The sequence below is a fragment of the Bombina bombina genome, chromosome 6 (genome assembly GCF_027579735.1).
Source record: "Bombina bombina isolate aBomBom1 chromosome 6, aBomBom1.pri, whole genome shotgun sequence".
NCBI classification, from domain to species: Eukaryota; Metazoa; Chordata; class Amphibia; order Anura; family Bombinatoridae; genus Bombina; species Bombina bombina.
The window spans coordinates 377,393,466-377,420,025 of NC_069504.1; the positions used below are offsets into that span (position 1 = coordinate 377,393,466).

The 26,560-nt window shown below is 39.5% G+C and overlaps 1 protein-coding gene across 1 annotated transcript in view; it reads right to left on the minus strand.

The window, feature by feature from the left end:
• CFAP43 (cilia and flagella associated protein 43) overlaps nucleotides 1-26,560 on the minus strand; it is a 491,704-nt gene that overhangs the window by 392,909 nt on the left and 72,235 nt on the right. Inside the window, exon 3 of the mRNA XM_053717078.1 lies at nucleotides 8,647-8,743. Coding sequence (XP_053573053.1) covers nucleotides 8,647-8,743 — 97 coding nt within the window. The remainder of the gene's footprint in view (nucleotides 1-8,646; nucleotides 8,744-26,560) is intronic.

Here is a 26,560-nt window from a genome sequence, read left to right on the forward strand (position 1 = left end):
TCCTCTCGAGTCCACCGGCCTGTGCCATCCTGGCACCACAAACGGCTCCCCATCCTGAGAGACTTGCGTCTGTAGTCACAATCTCCCAGGATGGGCTCAAGAAGGATGTCCCTTGGGACAGGCGATCTGGACAGAGCCACCAAGAGAGCGATTCTCTCGACCGGTTTTCCAGAGAAATCTGTTGAGACAGATCCAAGTGGTCGCCGTTCCATTGCCTCAGCATGCATCAGTTGAAGAGGTCTGAGGTGGAACCTGGTGAATGGAATGATATCTATGCTGGACACCATGAGCCCAATTACCTCCATACACAGGGCCACAGATGGCCTTGAGGAGGTCTGGAGGGCAAGACAATTGGAAGTTATTTTGCAACATCTCTTGTCTGTAAGGAATATCCTCATAGATATGGAATATATTATTGTGCCCAGGAATTTTGGCACATGTAGGTAAGCATCCTTCAAGTCTATAGCAGTCATGAACTGTCCCACTTGAAATAAGGGCAGAATAGACCTTATCATCTCCATCTTGAACGATGGGACTGACAAACTTGTTTAGGCACTTTAGGTATAGAATCGGGCGAAATGTACCCTCCTTCTTTGGGATCACAAAAAGGCTTGAGTAGTACCCTAGACCTCTCTCTGATAGAGGTACCGGCACAATTAATCCTAGGGAGGAGAGATCCCTCACGCACCCTTGAAAAGATTCTCGTTTTTCTGGTCTTAAAGACAGGTTTGATGAGAGGAATCTGCCCCTGGGTGGATGATATTTGAAACCTATCCTGTAACCCTAAACGATGACCTATAGAACCCAAGGCTCTTGCACGTCCCCCAATCAAGCCTCCACAAAGAGAGATAGTCTGCCCCCAACACGATCCAATGCTGGATCGGGGGCCACCCCTTCATGCCAACTTTGTTTCGGCGGGCTTCTTGTTCTGTTTGGATTTATTCCAAGATTGAGATGGTTTCCAAGTTCCCTTGGACTGATCAGGCTTTGCAGAGGGCTGCTGGCATTGGTATTTATTCAAACGAAAGGGACGAAAATTAGGACTTTGTGCTTTAGGTTTATTCTTCTTATCCTGCGGTAGAAAGGCACCCTTGCCCCCAGTGACCGTGGATATGATAGAGTCCAGGCCTCGACCGAAAAGAATCTTCCCCTTAAATGGAAGGGAAAGCAATCTAGATTATGAAGTCATGTCTGCAGACCAAGACTTCAGCCAGAGAGCCCTACAGGCTTGAACAGAAAAACCTGATGTTTTTGCATTCAGGTGAATAATCTGCATGTTTGCATCACAGATGAAAGAATTAGCTACCTTCAAGGCCTTAAACCTTTCATGGATCTCGTCTTGGGGGTAGTTTCTACCTCTATCATCTCCGATAGCGAGTCGCACCAATAGGTAGCAGCTCCAGTTACCGCAGCAACCGCCGTTGCAGGCTGAAACAAGTACCCGTGTGCTGAAACATTTTCCTTAATAGAGTTTCTAGCTTCTTATCCATAGGCTCCTTAAATGACGAACTATCTTCAAGCGGGATAGTGGTGCATTTAGCAAGTGTGGAGATAACTCCATCCACCTTAGGTACAGACCCGCACAATTCTAATTGAGAGTCTGGAAGGGGGAACAATTTTTTAAACGAAGAAGAAGGGGAAAAAGAAGATACAAGTCTCTCTCATTCATTCTTAAAACCTTTAACGTAACTAACACTTCTTTTAACAGAAAGTGTAAGTGCTTGATCCTAAATCTAAAATCTTGTTCCTCCGCAGCCGGAGGTTTAGAGGCAGCAGATTCTGACCCAGAAAGAGCCTCCTCTGAACTATCAGAGGCGTCTTCATCATCGGATAATCTAGTATCAGATAAATCCAACAAATTGGTAGATGACCCCTGGGAAGGATAGCAATATTTAACCTTTCGCTTGCACTTAGCAGGGCGAGGTAAAGCACTGAAGGCCGCAGACACTGCCGTTTGTAACTGTTCAGAAAAGTCTGGCGGTAAAAGGGCCCCTCCCGAAGGAGGATTAGCAGTGCAATGGGAGGCTGCATGTGTAGTACGAGATGATTGCAGAGAACGCACCTCACAGACACACAGCCTCTCAAGTTTGACAGTCTTGTAGCATCGCACCTGACATGGACTTGAGTGACAGAAGCAGGCAGTGAAACTCTTCAACACTGATTCCTTAGGAGCTGTTAATACGAGTCTGGATGGTTTTGCAGAAAGACCCTCCCTGCATCTCCAGACCCTAACCTTCGTCAATGCTCTCACTGAGAGGCTGACAAGACAACTTAAAACTTCAGTCCTATACCGAAGAGTACTACCCTCCATAAGAGTCTACTCAGAATCTTCCGACACTTCTTTGCCATGCTCCTGTATTCCCACAAGTAAGGGAGCCGTGGACTCTCCTCATATTAAGATGGAAAAACTAGTTCAAACATGATGGCACACATTACTTTATAGAAACTTAAAGGGACACTGAACCCAAATTATTTATTTTTTGATTCAGATAGAGCATGCAATTTTAAGCAACTTTCTAATTAACTCCTATTATCAAATGTTCTTCATTCTTTTGGTATGTTTATTTGAAAAGCAAGAATGTAAGTTTAGATGCCGGACCATTTTTGGTGAACAACCTGGGTTGTCCTTGCTGACTGGACAGCACCAATGAACAAGTGCTGTCCATGGTTCTCAACCAAAAAAATGCTGGCTCCTTAGCTTAGATGCCTTGTTTTTGAAATAAAGATAGCAAGAGAACAAAGAAAAATTGATAATAGAAGTAAATTAGAAAGTTGCTTAAAATTGCATGCTCTATCTGAATCATGAAAGAAAAAAAAAAATTGGGTTCAGTATCCCTTTAAGTAAACCTTTTCACTTATATTTTCAACATATTATTCTAAAGCTAATCCTTGCTTTTAATGCATTATGTATAGCATGCGTTTACTGTTTAACATACCTTTAATGTGTTTCTATTGATTTTTATAACAGCTGTGGAGTATAAAATGTGTAGGAAATTGGTAATTTATGTTTATTTTTGTATTTCAAATGGATGTTGTTTTTCACTGAAATCTCAACCCATTCAAATAGGCATAGCTTGTAGGACAGAAAAAAAATACATCATCACTCTACTTACACAAATGCCTCTTTATCTTATCTATCGCTGTATAAATAGATCCAATAATTAGAGACCAATAGAAAATAAACATTTTAGTACTTATCCCTGCCACTTCTATTGAGAGGATCATTAAAGGGACACTGAACCCAAAAATTTTGTTTTGTAATTCAGAAAGAGCATGCAATTTTAAGCAACTTTCTAATTTACTCCTATTATCATTTTTTCTTTGTTCTGTTGCTATCTTTATTTGAAAAAGAAGGCATCTATGCTTTTTTTGGGTTCAGTACTCTGGACAGCAATTTTTTATTGGTGGATGAATTTATCCACCAATCAGCAAGGACAACCCAGGTGGTTCACCAAAAATGGGCCGGCATCTAAACTTACATTCTTGCATTTTAAATAAAGATACCAAGAGAATGAAGACAATTTGATAATAGGAGTAAATTAGAAAGTTTCTTAAAATGTCATGCTCTATCTGAATCATGAAAGAAATTTTTTGGGTACAGTGTCCCTTTAAAGGAATAGTCTAGTCAATTTTAAACTTTCCTGACTCAGATAGAGCAAGCAATTTTAATCAACTTTCTAATTTACTCCTATTATCAATTTTTCTTCATTTTCTTTGTATCTTTATTTGAAAAAGCAAGAATGTAAGCATAGTAGCTGGCACATTTTTGGTTCAGCACCCTGGATCGCGCTTACTGATTGGTGTCTAAATGTAGCCACCAATCAGCAAGAGCTACCCAGGTGCTGAACCAAAAATGGACTGGCTCCTAAGCTTACATTCAAATAAAGATACCAAGAGAACAAAGAAAAATTGATAATAGGAGTAAATTAGAAAGTTGCTTAAATATTTCCTGCTCTATCTGAATTAGGTCATTTTGACTAGACTATTCCTTTAAAGACGCTGCCTCTTGTTTACATAGCTTTTCTTTAGCCATTACTGGGGTATTGGGATATTTAGTATAGGTGGTGGCTTCAACTGGCAAAAACATTACTAGCTTTTATGATAAATAAATCCAAGAGGTGATTCTTGCAGGTTTGTAACAAATTAAAGCGATAGAAAAGTCAAAAATGAAATGCGCATGGATGCATTTCAATTTGAAATATTAACATTTTTGCAATATACTTCCATTAGTAAAAATGCTTCTAGTAAATGTTATTCCTGTTTTTCAGTGGCATACACACATGTCCTGTGAGGGCGTGTGCACCAGTATTCAAACACTATGCATACTCTGAGAGGTGGCTGTGGTATGTATTGCTTGTGAAGACGTTTTTGTATCATAGAAGCTACTGCTGACTCTCTGAGAAAGTGTAGTGTTTAAATACTGGTGCACGGACCCTCACAGGATATGTGCGTATCCTGCAGAAAAACAGTAATAACTTTTATTAGAAAGTAATGGAAGTATAATGCAAAAATGCTTTGATTTCAAATTGAAATGTACCTATGCAAATTTCATTTTTGACCTTTCCATCCCTTTAATTAGAAGGTACAGTGACTTCCAGAGGATGCAGGACATACTTACGGCTAGATTTAGAGTTTTGTCGGTAACGACCCGCGTAGCTAACGCTGGCTTTTTTTCCCCCGCACCTTTTAAATACCGCTGGTATTTAGAGTTCACAGAATGGCTGCGTTTTCAGTGCGTTAGGCTCCAAAAAGGGAGCGTAGAGCATAATTTACCGGCACTGCAACTCTCAATACCAGCGGTGCTTACGGACGCGGCCAGCTTCAAAAACGTGCTAGTGCACGATTCCCCCATAGGAAACAATGGGGCATTTTGAGCTGAAAAAAAACCTAACACCTGCAAAAAAGCAGCGTTCAGCTCTTAACGCAGCCCCATTGTTTCCTATGGGGAAACAGTTTCTATGTCTGCACCTAACACCCTAACATGTACCCCGAGTCTAAACACCCCTAACCTTACACTTATTAACCCCTAATCTGCCGCCCCCGCTATCGCTGACCCCTGCATATTATTATTAACCCCTAATCTGCCGCTCCGTACACTGCCGCAACCTACGTTATCCCTATGTACCCCTAATCTGCTGCCCATAACACCGCAGACCCCTATATTATATTTATTAACCCCTAATCTGCCCCCCACAACGTCGCCTCCACCTACCTACAATTATTAACCCCTACTCTGCCGACCGGACCTCACCGCTACTCTAATAAATGTATTAACCCCTAATCCGCCTCACTCCCGCCTCAATAACCCTATAATAAATAGTATTAACCCCTAATCTGCCCTCCCTAACATCGCCGACACCTAACTTCAAGTATTAACCGCTAATCTGCCGACCGGACCTCACCGCTTCTCTAATAAATGTATTAACCCCTAAAGCTAAGTCTAACCTTAACACTAACACCCCCCTAAGTTAAATATAATTTAAATCTAACGAAATAAATTAACTCTTATTAAATAAATTAATCCTATTTAAAGCTAAATACCTGTAAAATAAACCCTAATATAGCTACAATATAAATTATAATTATATTGTAGCTATTTTAGGATTAATATTTATTTTACAGGCAACTTTGTATTTATTTTATTTTTACAACAATTTTAAACTAATTACACCTACTCTAAGCCCCCTAATAAAATAACAAAGACCCCCAAAATAAAAAAATGCCCTGCCCTATTCTAAATTAAAAAAGTTCAAAGCTCTTTTACCTTACCAGCCCTTAAAAGGGCCTTTTGTGGGGCATGCCCCAAAGAAAACTGCTCTTTTGCCTGTAAAAGAAAAATACAACCCCCCCAACATTAAAACCCACCACTTACATACCCCTAATCTAACCCAAACCCCCCTTAAAAAAAAACTAACACTACCCCCCTGAAGATCATCCTACCTTGAGTCGTCTTCACTCAGCCGAGCCACCGATGGAACTGAAGAGGAGATCCGAAGCGGCAGAAGTGATCCTCCAAGGGGCGCTGAAGAAATCTTCCATCCGATGAAGTGATCCTCCAAGCGGCACTGAAGAAGTCTTCCACCCGGGCGATGTCATCTTCCAAGCGGGGTCTTCAATCTTCTTTCTTCAGGATCCATCTTGCAGACCTCCGACGCGGAACATCCTGCTGGCCCGGAATTAAGGTAGGAAAATTCTGATTGGCTGATGGAATCAGCCAATCAGATTCAAGTTCAATCCGATTGGCTGATCCAATCAGATTGAGCTCGCATTCTATTGGTTGTTCCGATCAGCCAATAGAATGCGAGGTCAATCCGATTGGCTGATCCAATCAGCCAATCGGATTGAACTTGAATCTGATTGGGCATTTTTTTATTTTGGGGGTCTTTGTTATTTTATTAGGGGGCTTAGAGTAGGTGTAATTAGTTTAAAATTGTTGTAATATTTTTCTAATGTTTGTAAATATTTTTTTATTTTTTGTAACTTAGTTCTTTTTTATTTTTTATACTTTAGTTAGTTTATTTAATTGTATTTATTTGTAGGTATTGTATTTAATTAATTTATTGATAGTGTAGTGTTAGGTTTAATTGTAGATAATTGTAGGTATTTTATTTAATTAATTTATTGATAGTGTAGTGTTAGGTTTAATTGTAACTTAGGTTAGGATTTATTTTACAGGTAATTTTGTAATTATTTTAACTAGGTAGCTATTAAATAGTTATTAACTATTTAATAGCTATTGTACCTGGTTAAAATAAATACAAAGTTGCCTGTAAAATAAATATTAATCCTAAAATAGCTACAATATAATTATAATTTATATTGTAGCTATATTAGGGTTTATTTTACAGGTAAGTATTTAGCTTTAAATAGGATTAATTTATTTAATAAGAGTTAATTTATTTTGTTAGATTTAAATTATATTTAACTTAGGGGGGTGTTAGTGTTAAGGTTAGACTTAGCTTTAGGGTTTAATACATTTATTAGAGAAGCGGTGAGGTCCGGTCGGCAGATTAGGGGTTAATACTTGAAGTTAGGTGTCGGCGATGTTAGGGAGGGCAGATTAGGGGTTAATACTATTTATTATAGGGTTAGTGAGCCGGGAGTGAGGCGGATTAGGGGTTAATAACTTTATTATAGTAGCGGTGAGGTCCGGTCGGCAGATTAAGGGTTAATAATTGTAGGTAGGTGGCGGCGACGTTGGGGGCGGCAGATTAGGGGTTAATAAATATAATATAGGGGTCGGCGGTGTTAGGGGCAGCAGATTAGGGGTACATAGGGATAACGTAGGTGGCGGCGGTGTGCGGTCGGCAGATTAGGGGTTAAAAAAATTTAATAGAGTGGCGGCGATGTGGGGGGGCCTCGGTTTAGGGGTACATAGGTCGTTTATGGGTGTTAGTGTACTTTAGAGCACAGTAGTCAAGAGCTTTATGAACCGGTGTTAGCCCAGAAAGCTCTTAACTACTGACTTTTTTCTGCGGCTGGAGTTTTGTCGTTAGATTTCTAATGCTCACTTCAGCCACGACTCTAAATACCGGCGTTAGAAAGATCCCATTGAAAAGATAGGATACGCAAATGGCGTAGGGGGATCTGCGGTATGGAAAAGTCGCGGCTGCAAAGTGAGCATTAGACCCTTTCCTGACTGGCTCTAAATACCAGCGGGCGGTAAAAAACAGCGTTAAGAGCCTCTAACGCTGGTTTTGACGGCTAACGCCAAACTCTAAATCTAGGCGTTTGTAAATTACATTGAAAAAGGTTGTATGATTTCATGCTTCAAAAATCAGGTCTGGCAAAACAAAGAAAGACAAAAATACTAACAGATAATGGATGCATTGAGGAGATACTTTGTGCAGGATTATTCAGCAGTGTCTGATTCAGACTATTTAAATATAACTGATGTGTGTCTTATTAAAGGGACATTTACCTGCTAGATACAATAGTTACTACTTACCCTTCTATTATTTTTCCTCTTGTTTTCCACTTGTGCCTTCAGCTCTCTTTGGAGACCCTCTCTAATTTTAACCTTTTACAGGTACAAGTTTGTGAAGCTTCGCATTGTCATACTGGGAGCTGCCGCCATCTTTGAGTAGCAGTGAACGTTCATAGATGAGTGATGTTAGCAGTTTTTTCACAGCTGTATCATGCGCGTTGGGTTAGCACACACAATACAGAGCAGGAGGGTCACATTTTTGCAGTTTTTAAACACAGTTTTAAAGTTACACAACATACACAAAAAGGGGCAAAGAAATAATATAGAGCAATGCACCCTTTGCAAAAATATAAAGCTTTACTATGTATCATGCACAACAATGCAAAGTATACAATACAACCAGCAACATCACTGCTCTGTGAATGTGCACAGCTTCTGTCACAGAGTGCAAGAATACTTAAGCGCCAAGATGGCGGCTCCCAGTATGAGTATGTGGAGTCTGACCAACTGGCACCAGAAAAGGGTGAAAATAACACAACAGCATTGAAGAGAACTGCAGGAACAGTAGGAAAAAAACAATAGCATGGTGAGCAGTAACCATCCTAATGTAGTAGTGCCCAGCAGTTTAATGTCCCTCACAAAAACTATGAATGTTTATTATGCCAAGTAGTCTTTGGAATATAAGTAGAAAACAACGGTTATTTATAATGAGGACTTACCAGACTGTAAGAACATGGTCAGGCGCAGTGGAATAACTAGCCAGGTAGGGTCCAGAATGACTAAATTCAATTAAAGAGTAATTCAGCTGGGCTCCACCTGAACAAAAATAAAATATCTGTTACAATTCAAAGATAATGATTAAGTGGAATTAATACACCAGTTTATATATATATATATATATATATATATATATATATAGTCAATAGGGATTTCAATTTGCACTGTGTGTAAAGCAAATTCTTAGTCTGCTATTAAAGTTCCTCCTGGTGTATTTCAAAGGCTGCTGCATCTGGGAATTCCACTATCACCAGTGGAAAAAGAGAAGCAAAGGAAATGGTATTTGGTTCCAGATGTCAGTGCTCAGAGAAAGGAGAAAACACAAAGAAAAACAACTTATGGTGCAGTATGTCAATACTTATATTAGTTTCTATAAAGGAAAATAGAAAGGTGCTCACCATTTCAGGCCTCAAACCTGTGAGGTATGTTGATCTCGCAGAGTGGATATAATCCCTATCTGTGTTAAAGATGTATTTCTTCCACCTTTTTTGATGTTCCGTGAACCTTGTTCCCTTCGTCAGATGGTCCCTCTGACGAAGTGAACAAGGTTCACGAAACGCGCAAGGGCACGCCCATTTTCTGACGACATTTCAGGTCCGGCAAGACCGACAACAGCGTGTAACGCTTTCCTTTCTATCCAACGCTGTGTGCTCTATTCATACAACAAATGCATACAAGTGGAAAGTAGGACTGACTATTCTGGGATATCGTACTTAACGAACAGAAAGGCATCCTGTGGAACTCTTTTAACCAATACCCAGACTTACAGGAAGGATTCTTTTGCCATACTTCAAGAAGTACCATAATCTTAGAGGCTTGATGAGAAAATTACCACATCAAAAAAGGTGGAAGAAAGAAATACATCTTTAATACAGATAGGGATTATATCCCCTCAGCACAATCAACATACCCGGAGGATAAGCCCTAGATGCCTCCTGCAATAAGAAGTAAGGCGTGGAATACACCACTAAGTGCCTTAAACAACTTGTAACATCCGTGATAGATGAAGCATATGGATCAGGTAAAATAACTGACTTGTACTAAACAGCGGAAACAGCGGAATTGGTACATTTGTTCCTAAGTCGATCTTAGGTGTATCCAGAGTTGCCGTCATAGCTGTTGTGCTGTTGTGATACAGCGGGATTATTCAGTACACCTGGTCAATTTTACATCACATTCGTACAAGGCTCTGTTACTTCATATTGAAATTATTGCAGGATGATCGCTTTTGGAGACCTATTTATAGAACATTTATTGTTTCACCTTGGATACCAGGAATAAGCTTATTTTGAAAAATTTTACCCTGGGATAGAGGTCTCTATAAGGGTTATTTCTATATGACTTTCTAAGTGTCAAGTGGGACTTTCAGCTTGTATATATATTTTTTTGTTGCCACATATGATTTGAACATTTTTTTGTATACTCTTGTTGTAAAATTTTGATTGTTGATAAATTATTTGAATTGTATCTGCTGTCTGCCTGTGTTTTTAGGGTAGGCTCTAATCCTAGTTTCTTTATTTTGTCTATCCCATTGTGCTGGGCTAAGAGTTACTTTGTTTTTATATAATGTATCAATTCATTTAACTCTCCGTGCACAGGTAGAGGGTGTGAATTGGGGGGTCTCCCCTTATTCCGTTTACCTTTGGGGGGCACTCTATATTGAATGTAGTGCTGATATATTATATTATATATATATATATATATATATATATATATATATATATATATATATATATATATATATATTGTGACAGAAAGCAAGGCCTGGTTATAAATGGAAGATATTTAAGACCAAGCATTGTACATGCTATTTCTCCTTTCAGTTAAAATCCCAGGGAGAAAGAGTGTGTATTTGATTATCCCAGACAGCTGTGAAGCTGTCCAGCAGCTAATCACAGGTGTGGCTAATTAGAAGTTATGAGGGTTTAAATAGCAGCCTCACTTAGGCCTTGAGAGAGAGATATACAGCTACAGAAGCTGGTGTGTGTGTTTGTTACACTGTGTAAAAGACTTTTGTTCCTGTGAACTGTAAAAGGACATTATTTTTACAAAGCACTTGTGGAATGCTGTGAAGTGCTGGGACACATTTAAAAGTACTTAACTTTGCTGCAGAGGAAGGATTTCCCTCTTTTGAAAATGAACTGCCTGTTTGTTATTGCTGTGAAAAATAAAGCCTTTTAAACTACAGTGGATTGTCCTGTGCTGCATTTGTGCCCTAGAAGACCGTGGTTAAAAGTGTTCCTGTCACACTTGGTGGAGAATCCGGGCAACCACGTTGTATGTCTGTGGGCATAATAATCTGCAAGCAACATGGAGGAAGTCATTAAAGCTTTGATCCATTCTAATGCTATACAGCAGGAGACTAACAGAAAAGCTGCTGAAAATAGTGCAGCACTGCAACAGTTGGTCTTGGCCCAGTCAGAGAGTGCTATGCTGCTGGCTAAATCACAGAAGGAGAACACTGACTTGTTGATACAACAGATGGCTGCTGTGCAAGCTGAGACATTCAGGAAGACCCGGGAGGAGCAGCAAAGTGCTACACAGACTCTGCAACGAGAGGTTCAAGCCATATCAGAAAGACTGAACTCTGAATATGTTGGTGGCAGCCAAGGTTCCAGAGTAATAAGGGCTAGTCATTATCTTCAAAAAATGACAGCAGCTGATGATGTTGAGGCGTATCTTTTGGCATTTGAACGCACAGCAGAAAGAGAAAAATGGCCGACAGTTGAGTGGGCGAGTATACTTGCGCCATTTCTTAGTCGTGAACCTCAGAAGGCCTACTTTGATTTAGAGCCAGCACAAGCCAGTGACTATGAGAAATTGAAAGCAGAAATCCTTGCACGCCTGGGGGTGACTTCGGCAGTCCGTGCACAAAGATTCCATTCCTGGATGTTTTCATCTCATAATACTGCAAGATCCCAGATGTTTGACCTTATACACCTTGCCAGGAAGTGGCTGCAACCAGAGGTTAATTTGGCTACCAAAATAGTGGAACTACTGGTGATGGACCGGTTTCAGCGTGGATTACCTGCTTCCCTGCGGCGGTGGGTTAATCAAGGTGATCCTCAAACAGCGGATCAGTTGATTGTATTGGTCGAAAGATTTATAGCTTCAGGAGAAGTTTTGCAACAATCTTCAATGGATCAGCCCCACAATCCCAAGTCCCAGAGCTCTACAAGAACTGGTAAGACTGTTCAGGGGATAAAGGGGATAAGAGAGCAGCAGGTGTATAGGCAAAACACCAGAGACATTTCCCCAGGAATTAAGGAAACATTTAAATATAACCAACCTGTAAGATGTTGTAAATGTAATGAGGTTGGGCATATTGCTAGAGACTGTGATAAAGATGAATTTATGGACTGTAATGTTGCACATTCACTATTGTCTAATAGCAACAGCTCTGTTAATAATGATTCCCATTGTTGTACTGTGACGGTTAATGGTAAAGTGTCTAGGGCTTTGCTTGATTCAGGAAGTATGGTCACACTAGTGGCTAAATCTTTAGTACCAGATGCAGTATTAGATTATGGGGAAAAAATGGGAATTATCTGTGTTCATGGAGATAAACGGGAATATCCTACAGCTGAGGTGGAGATTGAGACTCAGTGTGGTAAATTAAAATATTGTGTTGGTGTAGTACCAAATTTAGCCCATGAGGTGGTGATAGGGAGAGATTTTCCAAAATTTCTGGAGTTATGGGAATCTCCAGAAATATGTCAAACTTCTGAAATTTATGTATTTCCTTTCTCTGAAACTGATTTTGAAGGGGGTTCCATTGAAAAGGAGAAAAATAAGATTTATTGCCCTATGCCTGTATTAGTAGGTGATCAACCTTCTCAGAGTAATGAAGTACCAAGTACTAGCTCGGAAAATATTGATGATTTGATAGATCTGGTTGGTGGCCCTGGTAATTTTAAAAAAAGCCCAATGGGAGGATCCAACATTGGTAGAGGCAAGAAATAATATCAGGGTTATAAATGATGTTGTGACACAGCCAGGAAATGTATTACCCTATCCTTATTTTGAAGCAGTTAATGATTTGGTATATCGTGTAGAGAAGAAAGGAACAGACATTGTTAAACAACTTTTGTTGCCCCAGACTTTTAGGAACACTGTATTAAATCTTGCACATAACCACATTCTAGGGGGGCATTTGGGAGTTGAGAAAACCAAAGAGAGAGTTCTTCGAAGGTTTTATTGGCCAGGGATATTTGTAGCCATCAAGGATTATTGTGCTTCATGCCCTAAGTGTCAACTTACAGCTCCTGCTAAAGATTTTTGTAACCCTTTAGTGCCCTTGCCTATAATTGATGTGCCTTTTGAAAGAATTGCTATGGACTTGGTGGGTCCGCTGGTTAAATCTGCTAGAGGACATCAGTATATACTGGTAATCCTTGATTATGCTACACGCTATCCTGAGGCAGTGCCCCTTCGTAACAGCTCTGCAAAGTCCATAGCAAAAGAACTCTTGCTAATGTTTAGCAGGGTCGGGATACCTAAGGAAATTTTGACAGACCAAGGAACTCCATTTATGTCCAGGGTTACAAAAGAATTGTGTAAGTTGTTTGGCATAAAACAACTAAGGACCTCAGTATATCACCCTCAGACTGATGGTTTAGTAGAAATGTTTAACAAAACTCTCAAAAGTATGCTAAGAAAGGTAATTGACACAGATGGGAGAAATTGGGACCTTCTGTTACCCTATTTAATGTTCTCTATCAGGGAGGTTCCCCAGGCTTCTACAGGTTTTCCCCATTTGAACTGTTATATGGGCGGCATCCCAGGGGATTACTAGATATAGTTAAAGAGACTTGGGAGCAAGAGACAACACCTTATCGAAGTATTATTGAACATATTTCCCAAATGCAGGATCGTATGGAAGCTGTCATGCCCATTGTAAGGGAACATATGGGAAAAGCACAGGAAGCACAAAAGTACAGCTACAACCGTAATGCTAGAGCCAGGGTGTTTCAACCTAGGGATAGGGTGTTAGTTCTGGTCCCTACAGTTGAAAATAAATTATTGGCTACTTGGCAGGGCCCATATGAGATAATTGAGAAAGTGGGTGATGTTAATTACAAAGTAAGTCAGCCAGGGAGAAGGAAACCTGAGCAAATATATCATATAAATCTGTTAAAACCTTGGAAAGATAGGGAAGTTTTAGTTGCCTTAAAACCTACAGAACTCCCTGTCACTGAACCAGAGGTAAATATATCGGAAACCCTATCTGTACATCAGAAGCGAGAGGTCAAGGATTTTATTAGAATAAACAAAGAGGTATTTTCTGTGGTACCGGGAAAAACTAATGTTATTAAGCATGACATAATAACAGAACCAGGGAAGAAGGTCTGCCTTAAACCCTATAGGGTCCCTGAGGCTCGTAGAAAGGCTATTAAACTGGAGGTAGAAAAAATGTTAAAGCTTGGGGTAATTGAGGAATCACAAAGTGAATGGAACAGTCCAATCGTGCTTGTTCCAAAGCCAGATGGTTCATTAAGGTTCTGTAATGACTTTCGTAAACTTAATTGTGTTCCCAAATTTGACACCTACCCAATGCCTAGAGTAGATGAGTTAATAGAAAGGCTAGGAAAAGCACGTTATCTCACTACAATTGATTTAACGAAAGGGTATTGGCAGTTGCCTCTCACTAGTCAAGCAAAGGAGAAGACAGCTTTTTCAACCCCAGAGGGCTTATTTCAGTATACGGTGTTGCCATTTGGTTTACATGGGGCCCCGGCAACATTCCAGAGGATGATGGATAGAATTCTGAAACCCCATGTTCGTTATGCGGCAGCATATTTGGATGATGTTATAATTTATAGTACAGATTGGGAATCCCATCTTCCAAAAGTTCAAGCAGTACTTGATGCAATACGGTCCGCTGGGTTAACTGCCAATCCTGCAAAATGTACTGTTGGTTTACAGGAAGCTAAGTACTTGGGTTATACTATTGGTAGAGGATTAGTTAAACCTCAGACAATAAAAGTAGAGGCCATACAGAACTGGTCACAGCCTCTAACTAAAAAACAAGTAAGAGCATTTATTGGGATAACTAGTTATTATAGAAGGTTTATCCCGAATTTCGCTACAATTGCGGCACCCTTGACAGATCTCACAAAAGCAAGGGCCCCAATAATGATAAAATGGTCCCCAGAAGCAGAACAAGCTTTTAAGCATTTGAAAGATGCCCTTTGTGCCCATCCAGTTTTGGTAACCCCCAATTTCGCTAAAGATTTTATTGTACAAACAGATGCCTCTGATGTTGGTTTAGGAGCAGTTCTCTCGCAGGAGTGTCAGGGAGAAGAGCATCCTGTCCTTTTCCTAAGCAGAAAACTTATTTCACAGGAAAAGAACTATTCTATAGTGGAGAAAGAATGCCTTGCCATTAAGTGGGCTTTAGAGACCCTTAGGTACTATCTGTTGGGAAGAAAATTTAAATTAATAACAGATCATGCTCCTCTCACATGGATGAGTCAGAATAAGGAAACAAATTCAAGGGTTACTAGGTGGTTTCTTAGCTTGCAACCCTTCAATTTTACTGTTGAACACAGGGCCGGTCTTTTGCAGGGCAATGCTGATGGTTTGTCTCGGGTACATTCATTGATGTCCATGGTCGCTCAACCTACTGGGTGTGAGCTGGGGGGGAGGATATGTGACAGAAAGCAAGGCCTGGTTATAAATGGAAGATATTTAAGACCAAGCATTGTACATGCTATTTCTCCTTTCAGTTAAAATCCCAGGGAGAAAGAGTGTGTATTTGATTATCCCAGACAGCTGTGAAGCTGTCCAGCAGCTAATCACAGGTGTGGCTAATTAGACGTTGTGAGGGTTTAAATAGCAGCCTCACTTAGGCCTTGAGAGAGAGATATACAGCTACAGAAGCTGGTGTGTGTGTTTGTTACACTGTGTAAAAGACTTTTGTTCCTGTGAACTGTAAAAGGACATTATTTTTACAAAGCACTTGTGGAATGCTGTGAAGTGCTGGGACACATTTAAAAGTACTTAACTTTGCTGCAGAGGAAGGATTTCCCTCTTTTGAAAATGAACTGCCTGTTTGTTATTGCTGTGAAAAATAAAGCCTTTTAAACTACAGTGGATTGTCCTGTGCTGCATTTGTGCCCTAGAAGACCATGGTTAAAAGTGTTCCTGTCACAATATATATATATATATATATATATATATATATATATATATATATATATATATATATATATATATATATATATATATTATTATTATTATTATTTTTTATAGGTGTGTTTTACTCATACACAATACGGCAAATGTAAAAAGACACTCTTCATCATTAATTCTCTTTTTTTCTATTCTCCTGTCTGTCTCTCTCCCTCACACTCCATAAATTTCTCTTCCTGCCTCATTTCTTTTCTCCTGTCTCTCTCCCTTCCTTCTATAAGGAACAAAAATAAGTAATCTTACCATAGATACTTATAATTACTGCAAGTGGCATAAAGAGGGTGCCATTTTAATACCTTCAGTATTTAAGACATAGGGAAACTTGCTACCAAAATAATATTACACATACACGTTCCCATATCAGCTAAATGTCATATTTCCCAGAACAAATACAAAATGTATGTACATCTCTAAAATTTTAAAAAGAAACATCCTTAACAGATATACAGCCAGATTACGAGTTTTGCGTTATAAGTGGCTCGGTAAGAACTTGCAAATTATTGCCACCGCTCACCTTTAATAGCGCTGCTATTACAGGTTTGCAAAAACCCGGCGATATGGCTGAATTGAGCTCCATACCGAACACAAATACCAGCGCTGCTTTGAGCTGGTTTGACGTGCTCGTGCACGATTTCTCCATAGACATCAATGGAGAGAGCCGGCTAAAAAAAAGCCTAACACCTGCAATAATGAAGCGTAAAGCTCCGTAACAAAGCCCAATTGATGTCTATGGGGAAACAAAAGTTATGTTTACACCTAACACCCTAACATAAACCCCGAGTCTAAACACCCCTAATCTGCTGCCCCCGACATCGCCGCCACCTACATTACACTTATCAACCCCTAATCTGCCGCCCCCCAACGTCGTCACCACCTGCCTACACTTATTAACCCCTAATCCGCCGCCTCCAACGTTGCCGCCACCTACCTACACTTATTAACCCCTAATCTGCCGCCCCCAATGTCGCCGCCACCTACATACATTTATTAACCCCTAATCTGCCGTTCCCCAATGTCGCCGCCACCTACATACATTTATTAACCCCTAATCTGCTGCTCCAACGTCGCCACCGTCACTATACTAAAGTTATTAACCCCTAATCCTCTGGCCTCCCACATCACTAACACTAAATAAATATATTAACCCCTAAACCTAACCCTAACCCCCCTAACTTTAATAAAATTTAAAATAAATCTAAATAAAAATTACTATCATTACCTAAATAATTCCTATTTAAAACTAAATACTTACCTATAAAATAAACCCTAAGGCCTAGATTTAGAGTTCGGCGGTAGCCGTCAAAACCAGCGTTAGAGGCTCCTAACGCTGGTTTTGGCCGCCCGCTGGTATTTGGAGTCAGTGATTAAAGGGTCTAACGCTCACTTTACAGCCGCGACTTTTCCATACCGCAGATCCCCCTACGCCATTTGCGTAGCCTATCTTTTCAATGGGATCTTTCTAACGCTGGTATTTAGAGTCGTTTCTGAAGTGAGCGTTAGAGCTCTAACGACAAGATTCCAGCCGCCTGAAAAAAGCAGGAGTTAAGAGCTTTCTGGCTAACGCCGGTTCATAAAGCTCTTAACTACTGTACCCTAAACTACACTAACACCCATAAACTACCTATGTACCCCTAAACCGAGGTCCCCCCACATCGCCGCCACTCGATTAAAATTTTTAACCCCTAATCTGCCGACCGCCACCTACGTTATACTTATGTACCCCTAATCTGCTGCCCCTAACCCCGCCGACCCCTATATTATATTTATTAACCCCTAACTTGCCCCACACAACGTCGCCGCAAGCTACTTAAAATAATTAACCCCTAATCTTCCGACCGCAAATCGCCGCCACCTACGTTATCCCTATGTACCCCTAATCTTCTGCCCCTAACATCGCCGACCCCTATGTTATATTTATTAACCCCTAATCTGCCCCCCACAACGTCGCCGACACCTACCTACACTTATTAACCCCTAATCTGCCGAGCGGACCTGAGCGCTACTATAATAAAGTTATTAACCCCTAATCCGCCTCACTAACCCTATCATAAATAGTATTAACCCCTAATCTGCCCTCCCTAACATCGCCGACACCTACCTTCAATTATTAACCCCTAATCTGCCGACCGGAGCTCACCGCTATTCTAATAAATGTATTAACCCCTAAAGCTAAGTCTAACCCTAACACTAACACCCCCCTAAGTTAAATATAATTTTTATCTAACGAAATAAATTAACTCTTATTAAATAAATGATTCCTATTTAAAGCTAAATACTTACCTGTAAAATAAATCCTAATATAGCTACAATATAAATTACATTTATATTATAGCTATTTTAGGATTAATATTTATTTTACAGGTAACTTTGTATTTATTTTAACCAGGTACAATAGCTATTAAATAGTTAAGAACTATTTAATAGTTACCTAGTTAAAATAATTACAAATTTACCTGTAAAATAAATCCTAATATAGCTACAATATAAATTACATTTATATTATAGCTATTTTAGGATTAATATTTATTTTACAGGTAACTTTGTATTTATTTTAACCAGGTACAATAGCTATTAAATAGTTAAGAACTATTTAATAGTTACCTAGTTAAAATAATTACAAATTTACCTGTAAAATAAATCCTAACCTAAGTTATAATTAAACCTAACACTACCCTATCAATAAAATAATTAAATAAACTACCTACAATTACCTACAATTAACCTAACACTACACTATCAATAAATTAATTAAACACAATTGCTACAAATAAATACAATTAAATAAACTAGCTAAAGTACAAAAAATAAAAAAGAACTAAGTTACAGAAAATAAAAAAATATTTACAAACATAAGAAAAATATTACAACAATTTTAAACTAATTACACCTACTCTAAGCCCCCTAATAAAATAACAAAGACCCCCAAAATAAAAAATTCCCTACCCTATTCTAAAATAAAAAAATTACAAGCTCTTTTACCTTACCAGCCCTGAACAGGGCCCTTTGCGGGGCATGCCCCAAGAATTTCAGCTCTTTTGCCTGTAAAAAAAAACATACAATACCCCCCCCCCCAACATTACAACCCACCACCCACATACCCCTAATCTAACCCAAACCCCCCTTAAATAAACCTAACACTAAGCCCCTGATGATCTTCCTACCTTGTCTTCACCATGCCAGGTTCACCGATCCGTCCTGGCTCCAAGATCTTCATCCAACCCAAGCGGGGGTTGGCGATCCATAATCCGGTGCTCCAAAGTCTTCCTCCTATCCGGCAAGAAGAGGACATCCGGACCGGCAAACATCTTCTCCAAGCGGCATCTTCTATGTTCTTCCATCCGATGACGACCGGCTCCATCTTGAAGACCTCCAGCGCGGATCCATCCTCTTCTTCCGACGACTAGACGACGAATGACGGTTCCTTTAAGGGACGTCATCCAAGATGGCGTCCCTCGAATTCCGATTGGCTGATAGGATTCTATCAGCCAATCGGAATTAAGGTAGGAATTTTCTGATTGGCTGATGGAATCAGCCAATCAGAATCAAGTTCAATCCGATTGGCTGATCCAATCAGCCAATCAGATTGAGCTCGCATTCTATTGGCTGTTCCGATCAGCCAATAGAATGCGAGCTCAATCTGATTGGCTGATTGGATCAGCCAATCGGATTGAACTTGATTCTGATTGGCTGATTCCATCAGCCAATCAGAAAATTCCTACCTTAATTCCGATTGGCTGATAGAATCCTATCAGCCAATCGGAATTCGAGGGACGCCATCTTGGATGACGTCCCTTAAAGGAACCGTCATTCGTCGTCTAGTCGTCGGAAGAAGAGGATGGATCCGCGCTGGAGGTCTTCAAGATGGAGCCGGTCGTCATCGGATGGAAGAACATAGAAGATGCCGCTTGGAGAAGATGTTTGCCGGTCCGGATGTCCTCTTCTTGCCGGATAGGAGGAAGACTTTGGAGCACCGGATTATGGATCGCCAACCCCCGCTTGGGTTGGATGAAGATCTTGGAGCCAGGACGGATCGGTGAACCTGGCATGGTGAAGACAAGGTAGGAAGATCATCAGGGGCTTAGTGTTAGGTTTATTTAAGGGGGGTTTGGGTTAGATTAGGGGTATGTGGGTGGTGGGTTGTAATGTTGGGGGGGGGTATTGTATGTTTTTTTTTACAGGCAAAAGAGCTGAAATTCTTGGGGCATGCCCCGCAAAGGGCCCTGTTCAGGGCTGGTAAGGTAAAAGAGCTTGTAATTTTTTTATTTTAGAATAGGGTAGGGAATTTTTTATTTTGGGGGTCTTTGTTATTTTATTAGGGGGCTTAGAGTAGGTGTAATTAGTTTAAAATTGTTGTAATATTTTTCTTATGTTTGTAAATATTTTTTTATTTTCTGTAACTTAGTTCTTTTTTATTTTTTGTACTTTAGCTAGTTTATTTAATTGTATTTATTTGTAGCAATTGTGTTTAATTAATTTATTGATAGTGTAGTGTTAGGTTAATTGTAGGTAATTGTAGGTAGTTTATTTAATTATTTTATTGATAGGGTAGTGTTAGGTTTAATTATAACTTAGGTTAGGATTTATTTTACAGGTAAATTTGTAATTATTTTAACTAGGTAACTATTAAATAGTTCTTAACTATTTAATAGCTATTGTACCTGGTTAAAATAAATACAAAGTTACCTGTAAAATAAATATTAATCCTAAAATAGCTATAATATAAATGTAATTTATATTGTAGCTATATTAGGATTTATTTTACAGGTAAGTATTTAGCTTTAAATAGGAATCATTTATTTAATAAGAGTTAATTTATTTAGTTAGATAAAAATTATATTTAACTTAGGGGGGTGTTAGTGTTAGGGTTAGACTTAGCTTTAGGGGTTAATACATTTATTAGAATAGCGGTGAGCTCCGGTCGGCAGATTAGGGGTTAATAATTGAAGGTAGGTGTCGGCGATGTTAGGGAGGGCAGATTAGGGGTTAATACTATTTATGATAGGGTTAGTGAGGCGGATTAGGGGTTAATAACTTTATTATAGTAGCGCTCAGGTCCGCTCGGCAGATTAGGGGTTAATAAGTGTAGGTAGGTGTCGGCGACGTTGTGGGGGGCAGATTAGGGGTTAATAAATATAACATAGGGGTCGGCGATGTTAGGGCAGCAGATTAGGGGTACATAGGGATAACGTAGGTGGCGGCGGTTTACGGAGCGGCAGATTAGGGGTTAAAAGTGTAATGCAGGGGTCAGCGATAGCGGGGGCGGCAGATTAGGGGTTAATAAGTGTAAGGCTAGGGGTGTTTAGACTCGGGGTACATGTTAGAGTGTTAGGTGCAGACGTAGGAAGTGTTTCCCCATAGGAAACAATGGGGCTGCGTTAGGAGCTGAACGCTGCTTTTTTGCAGGTGTTAGGTTTTTTTTCAGCTCAAACAGCCCCATTGTTTCCTATGGGAGAATCGTGCACGAGCACGTTTTTGAGGCCGGCCGCGTCCGTAAGCAACTCTGGTATCGAGAGTTGTATTTGCGGTAAAAATGCTCTACGCTCCTTTTTTGGAGCCTAACGCAGCATTTGTTTGAACTCTCGATACCAGAGTTAAATTTATGGTGCGGCCAGAAAAAAACCCGCGGAGCGTTAACAGCCCTTTTACCGCCAAACTCCAAATCTAGCCGTAAGATAGCTACAATATAACTAATAGTTACATTGTAGCTATCTTAGGTTTTATTTTTATTTTACAGCTAAATTTGTATTTATTTTAACTAGGTAGACTAGTTAGTAAATAGTTATTAACTATTTACTAGCTACCTAGTTAAACTAAATACAAAGTTACCTGTAAAATAAAACCTAGCCTGAGTTACACTAACACCTAACATTAGGTCGCCACCAACCTACACTTATTAACCCCTAATCTGCCGCCCCCAATGTCGCCGCCACCTACCTGCACTTATTAACCCCTAATCTGCCGCCCCAATGTCGCCGCCACCTACATACATTTATTAACCCCTAATCTGCCATCCCCCAATGTCGTCGCCGCCTACATACATTTATTAACCCCTAATCTGCCGCCCCAAATGTCGCCGCCACCTACATACATTTATTAACCCCTAATCTGCCGCCCCAACGTCAGCACCGCCACTATACTAAAGTTATTAACCCCTAAACCTCTGGCCTCCCACATCACTAACACTAAATAAATATATTAACCCCTCTGAAAACACCATCTGGTACTAGAAATATGAATAACTTTAACAACAAGAACTCCTACCCACCCCATTCTAAAACCAATTATTATCATTATGATAGAAATAGAGAATTGAACTGGAGAAAGGACAATTTTCATTCAAACCAGAATGATTATTCAAACAATAGTAAACAGAATCTATCTTGGTGGCCGTCTAATAGAGAACAAGGTTATCCAAGAAGGGAAAATACTACTAGTTTTAGACGAATAGAGAGAGGAAACACATCCCACCATCCCTCTAAGAATAGATATAACGGAAACTACTCTAATCATCATGTAAACCCCCCCCCCCCCTCATCATAGAGATAATTTTCATAACAACAACAGATTTGAGGTCCTTAATGTCCCCAATACCCCCTCTACACCTAGGGGATCGGTTTGGAATAGATTAGGGGCAAAACCCAAATCCCCCACTCAATCCCATTTTTTAGACAGGGATCAGATAAACAATCACAGAGTCAATTCCACACCCTGGGAAAGAGAGAGGAGATTAAGATGGGATTCAAGAGAAAGACCCCAAAAAAGAGCACTAGAACGAGACGAGGGACAAGAGGAGGAACCAGAATCAGGAGGAGGGAACAAAAGAAGGATGAACTAGAACTTTTAAAAAAAGATATTGTTAATCTTTCTGATGCTGTCCTATCAAATGATGACATAAAACTTTTGGGCAAGGGGCTGAATTTTGCCCCGAAGTCCAAACCAAATAAGTTTGATGTTTATATGGACATCCAAAGGTACATCAGAAACATGACTTTAAAAAGATATTTTATTAAAGATAAGATTAACTTTAGCAAACCCAATACTAATAACTATATTGAGGGCAAAGATTTTGAAGCACTTGGGATATTAAAAAGCTTGGAAACTGAAAACCTGGATATTGTTGAAGATTCTAACACACCTTCAACCACTACCATTGACATTGACTCACTAGATTATTCACTATATGAGGAGGAAACCCAAATCAGGCACACCAATTTTAAAGGCAAATCTCACTTCTATCCCTATCATATGCAAGGTGAGCAATTATCCTCATTTAACAAAATGGTTTGCAAGGATCTTGAGATAGAACTAACAAAGTGCAATATTAATAAATATAATGATAACCTGACAAGGAGAGAAAGAGCAGCATTAAATTCCCTAAAAATTAACAAAAATGTGGTCATCAGGGCTGCTGATAAAGCCGGAGGCCTGGTGATCCAGAATCGCGAGGTATATATAAGGGAAGCCCATAATATTCTGGGGATCCCGATACTTATAAATGCTTGTCTTACAATCCTACTATAAGTTTTTCAAAAGAATTAAATCTTTTATTGGGGAAAGCTAAGGAAGAAGGGATTCTCACCCAAGATGAATTCAACTTTATCAAACAGGGAGACCCCAAGGTGCCCACCTTTTACCATCTCCCCAAAATCCATAAGGATCTAACTAATCCCCCTGGACGCCCCATCATCTCCGGCATCGGCTCATTATGCCATAATCTGTCGAAATATGTAGATCATTATCTGCAACCGCTTGTAGTAAAGACTAAAGCTTATCTGAAAGATACAGCGGAGACGATTAAAGTATTTGAGGGGCGAGCTTGGGGAGATGATTTGAGGTGGGCAACTTTCGATGTGTCATCATTATACACGGTTATCCCCCACACCAAGGGTCTAACAGCTGTTGAACAAGCATTTAGTGGGTTTGATATTCCAGAATTACATTTAAGGTTTATACTGGATTCCATATCCTTTATTTTGTCCCATAACTATTTTGAATTTTTAGATAAATTTTACCTCCAATTAAAGGGGACTGCGATGGGGACGACATTCGCCCCATCATATGCAAACCTTTTTATGGATAATTTTGAGAGAAACATGATATGGAACAACAACCCATTTAAGAATAATATTATAGAATATTTTCGGTACATAGACGACGTGATTATGCTATGGAAAGGGCCAGAAAATACTCTATTAGAGTTTACTGACTACATTAACCAAAATAGTTATAACCTTAAATTCACTGGAAATAGTTCAACTACAAGTATTGAATTTCTGGATATCATCCTTTTCGTTGATGAAAGCAACAACAAAGTATCAGTTAAGAATTTTAGGAAAACGGTAGGTAAGAATAGTTTTATAGATGCTCAGAGCAGCCATTTAAATAGCTGGAAGAATAATATTCCAACCAGCCAGTATGTTAGAGTTAGACGTAATTGTACCACATTAGAAGATTTTAAGAATGAGGCTTCTCTGTTGGATGAGAAATTCATCAGAAAAGGGTATAGTAAGGAAATCTTAGATAGAGCAAAAACCAGGGCGACCAATCTTGATAGAAATAAATTACTAAATAAAAGAAAGTTTGAGTTTCAGAATCAACGCAATAACCCTATAGATAATGCATCAAGCATGGAGCCTATACGCTTTATTACTAATTTTAACGAGGGGGCACCAGTTATTAAAAAAGTTCTAAACAAACATTGGGGTATACTAAAATCTGACCCCATTCTGTTTAATATAATAGGAGATAGACCTATGATCACTTTTAAGAAGAATAGGAATTTGAAGAATTACCTAGCACCCAGCAAACTTATAAACATTAATAAATCCACTTGCAACGGCAGTCTACAAAATTGGCTTTCAGCACCCAGAGGTACTTTTAAATGCAATAAACCAAATTGTTGTATGTGTCCCTTCATAAGAAAGGGAGACACTTTTTTCAATTACAATGGCTCTGAGTCATTCAATATGAGACATAGATGTAATTATCAGACAACATACACAGTCTACTTATTGTCCTGCAAGTGTGACCATATTTACATTGGGCGTACAAAGAGGAAAACCTCCAAAAGGTTCAGTGAACACCTCTATAACATTAAAACGAATTTTGATAAACACGGTGTTCCGGTACATTTCACGACAGTACATGGGGGAAGTAATAAAGATTTAAAAATACAAATTATTGATTGGGTGCCCCCTGGAACTAACAATAGACTATTATGCCTAAGGAGAAAAGAGACAGAATGGATCTTTAGATTGAAAAGCCTAGCGCCCCTAGGACTTAACATTGATCTTGATGTACAAGCATTTATATGATACCCTGCATATGTGTGTACCCTTAATTAACTCTCCTAAGGCCCCATGCGGATAATGTTTGTAGATAATCTTTTCACATTGAATTCTTTATATTTTTTATAAGTGATATTTTTATTGTTGAGAATAATTGTATATAGGCTTGCTATATTATATTATATGTCCATCATTATGAATTAGAAGGAATGGATTTCTATTACTTTAGTATTTTAAAACGATTTTTATATCACAACTTATTTTATGTTGGTTTTAGAATGTATAAGATGCTGGATTTTATTAATTATGTTTCTATTATCAACTTATTCTGATTACTGTATGGTTCTCTTTATTTTCTGATTAATTTGAAATATATTATTGAGAGATTAAGGCCTAGATTTGGAGTTTGGCGGTAGAAGGGCTGTTAACGCTCCGCGGGCTTTTTTCTGGCCGCACCATAAAATTAACTCTGGTATCGAGAGTTCAAAAAAATGCTGCGTTAGGCTCCAAAAAAGGAGCGTAGAGCATTTTTACCGCAAATGCAACTCTCGATACCAGAGTTGCTTACGGACGCGGCCAGCCTCAAAAACGTGCTCGTGCACGATTCCCCCATAGGAAACAATGGGGCTATTTGAGCTGAAAAAAAACCTAACACCTGCAAAAAAGCCGCGTTCAGCTCTTAACGCAGCCCCATTGTTTCCTATGGGGAAACACTTCCTACGTCTGCACCTAACACTCTAACATGTACCCTGAGTCTAAACACCCCTAACCTTACACTTATTAACCCCTAATCTGCCGCCCCCGCTATCGCTGACCCCTGCATTATATTATTAACCCCTAATCTTCCGCTCCGTAAACCGCCGCTACCTACGTTATCCCTATGTACCCTTAATCTGCTGCCCTAACATCGCCGACCCCTATATTATATTTATTAACCCCTAACCTGCCCCCCACAACGTCGCCGCCAGCTACCTACAATAATTAACCCCTAATCTTCCGACCGCAAAGCGCCGCCACCTACGTTATACTTATGTACCCCTAATATGCTGCCCCTAACACCGCCGACCCCTATATTATATTTATTAACCCCTAACCTGCCCCCCACAACGTCGCCGACACCTGCCTACACTTATTAACCCCTAATCTGCCGAGCGGACCTGAGCGCTACTATAATAAAGTTATTAACCCCTAATCCGCCTCACTAACCCTATCATAAATAGTATTAACCCCTAATCTGCCCTCCCTAACATCGCCGACACCTAACTTCAATTATTAACCCCTAATCTGACGACCGGAGCTCACCGCTATTCTAATAAATGTATTAACCCCTAAAGCTAAGTCTAACCCTAACACTAACACCCCCCTAAATTAAATA